Here is a 7,220-nt window from a genome sequence, read left to right as displayed (position 1 = left end):
GAAAGTAGAGAGAGAGGATGAAGTGGGTTCGTGAAACCAATTAAACAACCGGCTAAAGAGGGAGTGGTACCGACGATAACTCTATTGCTAATTAAGATTTTACCTTGATTATTTTGTATTTTTTTTTAATTGAGTGGGTTGAGAAAGATATGATTTCCGTGTGTTGTGGGGTGGGAAAGATGAAGAAAAATCAAAGAGAAAAACTGATGTGGCAGTGAGTTCATTGGGTTCGGTGGGTTGGGAGGGAACGACTCCCTCCTCCCTAAAAGACGTATCCGAGAAATGTCTTACTGCCCGCAGACTTCGGGTTTTTTTTTTTTTTTTTGAGAAGAGGACACGTAAACATTTTAACGTATACGGTCTTCTAAAAACAAATAATCTTTGAGAATATGCAGGCATAAATGTCTTCCCGTCCACATATATAAGTGCTCAAAAAGAGTTTTTTTAAAAAAAAAAACAACACCACCTTAGCATCTCATAGATCGACCTTGTATAATCTTTATTTACTTGTATAAATGGTGGATTTGCAAATGTGGGAAATGACAAAAAAAAAAATAATGTACCTTGTGGGCACGCAATAGTGACACTTAGAAGTTAGATCATTTAAGATGTCAGAGACTTACCAACTAGCTAATTTTAATTTGGCATCTGTAGTGGATCGTGCATCGAGCAACATACCAAACTAATACTGTAAATCATTTGTCGCTACCTATCAATGAAAATTACCAAACGATGTATTGACCTTTTGTATTTGAATAATTTTTATGGAATCAAGTTTAATGGTCACTTTTATGTTAAATCTACATGTTATACCATTATTCTAATAAAAACAAAAATATATACGAAATGTACGACGTCCTGAAATCCATATGAAAAAAAAATTGAAATTCAAAAAACACTAACTATCATACTTTGGAACTTACAAAATACGACTTTCCAATATCCAAATACCTGAGTATACAATTATAAAAATTTATATATATTATATAAAAGACAATTATAAAAAATCAAAAACCAATTTATTATATATTTTATAAAAGAATTAAATAAAGTAAAGAAAGAAGAATAAACACAAAACTTCATGAATTTTGGTCAACCATAAACCACACAGTAGCATTAATTTCTTTTTCACTTTCTACCACAACAATATTCTCACTTACATTTCTCACTGCATGTCCTCCCATCCCTTCCACCATCCCTGCATTAAAAATCGAGTACTGAACATGACTAATCCTATTCGGAAAAACCAGCACCGGCGAGAAGTCCGCCGTCCACCGACTCCCATTTCCAACCACCGCCATCTTCCCCACCGTCGACTTCAACCTCATCCCACCCTTCACACTATTCCGATCAACCACAACTTGATCCACACTCATGAACACTCCATCTATCTCCACAACACTCCTGGAGTCGCCGGAAAACATATTGTTAACAACATTTAGCCCCGATATCCGACCATTAACAGATCTCAGAACAACATTCCCCCCTCCAAGAAAAAACCCATTACTGATATGAACCTGCAAAGGATCTTCCACAACAATCGAGTTATAATCCATGTAACAATTATCCACCCGAATTTCTCCCGTTTTAATCAAAATCCCAATTCCCCCAAAAAACGTCGCCTTGTTGTAACAATGAACTCCGGTGATCATATTCGCCTGACCCCTAACCACAATCCCGGTGGCGGCGGAGAAAATAACAACATCTGTAATCGCATTATCGTTACTAGCAAGATCAATGGCTGTTCCCAGAAAACTCCTCTCACGTGCATCGCCACCAATGGTCGGGATTTCTCCGAGGAAGGAGCTCGATATGAAGGTTTCATGGCCTCTCTCGATTAGTATCCCTTGGGTGATGAAATGGAGGAAGAAGCAGTTGTTGATGCGAGTTCTTGCTGCGTCGATTACCAGAAGACCTCCTCCGATGTTGCTTGAATCGAAGAGGATGTCTCGAAAGGTGATGTCTTCGTAGTAGATTGGTTCGTTTCGGGTTTTGGCGTCAGAGAAGGTGTCGCCGGAACCGGAGTTGTTGGCGGTGGTTTTGGCGGGGTTAAGGGAATTTGGTGACCGTAATTCGATGAGGTACCCGTCAGATGGGAACGTGTTGAATGCTCGTAATGTACCTCCTTGTATCTGTAAAGCAAAGGGTATTTTTGTCATTAACTTGAAAATTGAATATACTATTTTTAAATAAAAAACTAAAATAACCAATTTTCTTAACTATTTGTCAAATAATACCCAAAATATTTATTTATTTCTAATATGACCATATATTTATTAGTGATCCACTGAAAAATACAATATTCATTGCGAAATAGGCATGGAGTGCGAAATGCAATTAATGCAATGAGATTAGAATGTGGAATTACGAAAAAAAATTGAATTCTAAAATTTATATTGCTTAAAATTCTTATTCCGTGCAAATTGTTTTTCGTACTAAAATAGCTAATATTTTATAAAATCATGATATTTTTATTAAGTAAAACATTAAAGTTTTTGTTTTAGTGCAAAACTTTATTAACGAATGTTACAATAAAAGAAAGCTTAATACTAAGATAATGTAGTTTTAGGTCGGAATATATTTAACAAACTAGTGTAAAAAAAATAAAAAGAAGTCTTAAATATAGAATAATGGATATCTCATTAGATCATCGAGAAATATGTGGTATTATGCAAATATGTGAAATTTGGTTAATTATTGAGAAATATTTTTTTTTTTGCTTTGTTAATTAAATCATAAAAGATTGAATGAGAGGCGTTTAAGAGGATCTAGAAATGAGTCAGAGGCAAATGTGATATTAAAAAATCTGAATTTAATAAAGCGAGACTCAACTTCTTACCAAACTTGGTAAAAATATATATATATATGAAACATTAGTAAATTAGTATTTGTTTCTTATTGTAATGTTTTTAAATTAAAAGATTATTGATAAGTTTTTATAAACTTCAAGGGTAAAAAATAGAATTTATTGTTGTTGAGGATTAAAATAACGTAGGCACGTGTCAAGAGACTAGAACTAGAAGCATAAACATCCGAGCCCTACATTCAATTAACACGGGACTCCACGTACTACATTTCGCACATCAAATCAAACTGTCAAAGTAAAGTTTTAGGTTTGAATATTTGGTTTATTTTGAGTCATTTGAATTTTTTTAGTATAATCTTTGAAAATAAAATAAAATTATCTCTAGATGATATGAAAAGCTTCAAGATAATTTGTGATCACTATAAATTCAGAACAAAAGTTAACTGGAATCCGTCATATATAAGAGGATTTTTTAGGTTTTTATAATAAAAATGTGTATTAATAATACTTTGATGATACGTATAAATATAAAATAACGAACCTGTTTTTTACAATACAAAAGAAAAACACTTTTTGATAATGTGCACTCTGTGCATGCTACTATTTGTCGGAATAAAGTGTGAAAAAACCCGGTCGTTCCACCGCATAAGTAACAGTAACATAATCGACATCGATAGATATGAAAGTAAACATAATAATAATATAATATAATATAAGAGACAAGAATATACACTTTCATATCATTATGGTTATGATTATTTAAGTATACACTTTTTTATCGGATTGATTGCTATTTTTGGGTTAACATAGAAATGTTAAATAGTTTTTGGTCATTTTACGTGACAAAATCGTTTTATTTTCAATAAATAAGACATGAAAATGCGAAACATATGAAACACAAAAAGTCAGATCGCTTATTCATTTATATTCGTTTTAAATACTTTTAACCATTATATTTGACAAACGAATTCATTTATCTCCTGTAATTCATGTAATATAATATTTTTATATTTGTCAAACAAATTTTAAATGTTTTGTTAATAAATAATTCTTATAAAACATATCACATAATGACATCCAATAGTAGGACTATTAATGAGGATCATTTGACATTTTGCTTGACATATAATATGATTGGTTATGTTATATTGCCATATTTCAAAATAGAAGAACTTTCGTGCACATGACATGCATAAAGTCCATATTTACTAAATTAGACATGAAATAAGTGAAAGTCAAAAAAACATTAAAAGAAGAGGAAAGGACAATTTGGGAAATTTACCACAAGATTGCCGGAGTTAGGAGGAAGAACAACCGGTTTAGAGATCTTAAAGCTGCCACCTTGAAGATCAACAATGGCGCCACCCAAATCCTTCACTCCGGGCAGCAATTGCTGCCCGTTTTCAATTAGGGCAGCATCTGCCACCGCACCCATAATCGCCTCCGTACTATCCTCCACGCCACTCGGGTCTCCGCCATACCCAATTGGGTAAAACACCCTACCGGAGCTCTGTCAGAAAAAATCAGAAAATGACGACTTCCACAATCCACAAGCAAAACAAATTGTACATCACGCATCAAAATGTGTACCTTTACAACATCGGAAGAAGATGAAAGAAGACGAAAATGGGATGAATGTTGGTGAAGCTTCGTTTTGAAATCATAGAGCTTTTGCTGCTTTTGAGAACACTTTACTCCTTGTAACACAAAAACCAGCACTAGCAAACAAAAGGGTCTCATTTTAACACATGGTTCGAGCCATTGACCCAACTGGGTTCGAGCCATGAACCTGACTCGGTTCAGGCTTAGGTTAGGGTGCTGGGTTCGAGCCACGAAAAGGGTTTTTGTTATTGTGAAAGAGAGTTGGCAAGTGAATGTATTTATATATGGGAAGAATTGAAGAGGTTTTTAATGAAGGCATGATAATTTTTTATTTAATTAGTTTGTTTCTTTTTGCTTTTACTTTTGCTTTACATTGAATGGGTGAGTCAATTAGTTTTGTTTTTAATCGTATTCAATGCATTCTGCAACAATAAATCCATCTGTTAAAGGGGAAAGGATCACTTCCCCTTTGGAAAGATGCTGTATTTTAAACTGTTGATTTATTTTTGTTCATTGTTGTGGTGTATGATGGTATTATACACTTTGATTAAGATAGTGATGTTTCTGATTGGTCGATTGTTGCTTTATTCAATTTATGAGCTTTAACTTAATCAATATTAGATCGAAGTACAAACTTCTAGATTGGTCGCAATGGTGTTATTCTCCTTTATTAAATTGTTTTATGTAATTTGCATATTCTAACATCTTTCTGTTTTTTGTTGGTAATAAATTCTGTAGTTCAAAAAAAATCACCTTGTAGCCATTAAGACACATTATAAAAAGGTTATGTAGTTTGTCATCTACGTGACATATCATAATAGAACACCTCTAACAGTTAACTATAATAAAACTTAAATTATTGCTACATCATCACTCCAATAACTTTAGCCACTAATTAAATAACCACTAATTAAATACCAATGACTTTAGCCACTAATTAAATAACCACTCCAACGGTTAATCTCTTCCAATAGTTTTCACTTTTAATAAAAATTTAACTAATTTATTCATATCTACCTAAAATGTTCTATAAAATCTCTTATTTAATTATTTTTTTAAACACATATTGTATTTTAATTTTATTAAAAATATTACAATACAAAGTTTCAAAAGAAATGTATTACAACATATCGTTCAGAAAAATTAATACGGAAAACTATTACAGAATATTCATTAAAAAAGATAGAAAAAAAATATAGACAAAATTGCAAAAATGGTCCCTGTGGTATGCAAATTTTTGGGGTTTTAGTCCAAACCCCGAGTTTTTTGGATTCATGGTCCTTTTGGAGTGGTTTGTATGTGGAAATGGTCCCCAAATTTAACTTCCGTTAAGTTGTTGCTGTTAACCCCCTCATATGTCTCCCACATGAGGGTATATTTGTCTTTTCACTTCTAATGGACCATTTTTGCAATTGAAAAAAATATATCTCCATTAAAAAAAAATAATACTTATTTATTTATTTTAATAATTAAAAAATAAAAGATCTCTCTCTCTCTCTCTCTCTCTCTCTCTCTCCAAAAAATAATCATGTATCTTCTTCTTCTACGTTTGCTTTTGCCAGAGACTCATCACAAACCACATCATCCATAATCTTGTTAAAACCCGAATTACAACCACCATTAACATCATTTCCCTGCAAATACAATAAATTATGAACTTTTTAATCAAATTCAATAAAGTTTCAGTAATGGGATACCTATAATTCACTAGACTTATGCTCTGTAACAATTTGAGAAGGATGCCTATCGATATCCCACCTAAGAACTTTACAGATAACTCAGCCATAAGCTTTATGTGATCTAATCTTCTTCGTTTTTGCAATGGAAATCGAATGTTGAACCAGAGCACACAGGCCCAAATGTTATCCCCCTATTTCTCTCCTGTAACTCCTTTTATTTCCCTCATATTTATCATTATCATGTATGGAAACCCGGTCAGATATCAATTTGATTGTGATTGATTCGATTGTTGCTTTATTCAGAAGCGATTTTGACAACAATCTAACATATCTGAAGTGAGGGTCCTCGTTGTTCTTTACGATCTCATCCATTCTAAATTCACACACTAGACGTCGTGGGATTGGGATTGTGGTTACAAACCAGATGGTTGACTCAATCGAAGACAATAATATTTCAATCGGTGTCTGAGTTGGGAATCTGGAGTCTTTGTATACATCAGGAAGACGAGTTCTTCCAGCTTTGGGATTGTCTTGGGTTAACTGTGTTAAATTAAGACTGTTTCTGTCAAGACACGAGGTAATAGAAGGTGTAGAAAATGGTTTACCTAATTTTGATTGTAGTCGACTGCTGGTAAATCATTTGCTTGTTTTTTGACATGGGGAAGATGACATTTACTGTTTTTTATTGAAAAAACCCAAATCTTTCATCGATTTTAGCTACGATTGAAGAGCATTGTTTGCTTGTGTGTGTTTCTCCTTCAGAACTGCAGGTTGTAAATTTCTTTCTATAGAGTTTTTGGTTTTAGAACAGATGAAGGAGAGATGGAGTTGAAGAAATCAATCTGAGTTTGTTCTTCAAATCCTAAATGACATTTAGGAGAGAGAGAGAGAGAGAGAGAGAGAGAGAGATCTTTATTTTTTAACTATTAAAATAAATAAATAAGTATTAATTTTTTTTTAAAAAAAATGGAGATATATTTTTTTCAATTGCAAAAATGGTCCCTTATAAGTGAAAAGACAAATATACCCTCATGTGAGAGGCACATGAGGGGGTTAACAGCAACAACTTAACGTAAGTTAAATCCGGGGACCATTTCCACATACAAACCACTCCAAAAGGACCATAAATCCAA

The 7,220-nt window shown here is 33.0% G+C and overlaps 1 protein-coding gene across 1 annotated transcript; it reads right to left on the bottom strand.

Moving 5' to 3' along the window:
- Positions 1-1,047: 1,047 nt before the first annotated feature.
- Positions 1,048-4,681, bottom strand: LOC145159790 (Pectin lyase-like superfamily protein). The gene is made up of 3 exons (XM_079078824.1): positions 4,397-4,681; positions 4,089-4,316; positions 1,048-2,132 (listed from the first exon to the last, which is right to left on the bottom strand). The coding sequence occupies exons 1-3, from the start codon at positions 4,589-4,591 to the stop codon at positions 1,080-1,082; spliced, it is 1,476 nt and encodes a 491-aa protein (XP_078934950.1). The 5' UTR covers positions 4,592-4,681; the 3' UTR covers positions 1,048-1,079.
- Between the last annotated feature and the right edge of the window lie 2,539 nt (positions 4,682-7,220).

This window comes from Lactuca virosa, chromosome 2 (genome assembly GCF_052849685.1).
Source record: "Lactuca virosa cultivar CGN04683 chromosome 2, Lactuca_virosa_CGN04683_v6, whole genome shotgun sequence".
Taxonomy (NCBI): Eukaryota; Viridiplantae; Streptophyta; class Magnoliopsida; order Asterales; family Asteraceae; genus Lactuca; species Lactuca virosa.
The sequence above is the reverse complement of the archived record's forward strand: the minus strand, read 5'-3'. Positions and strand labels throughout refer to the sequence as shown.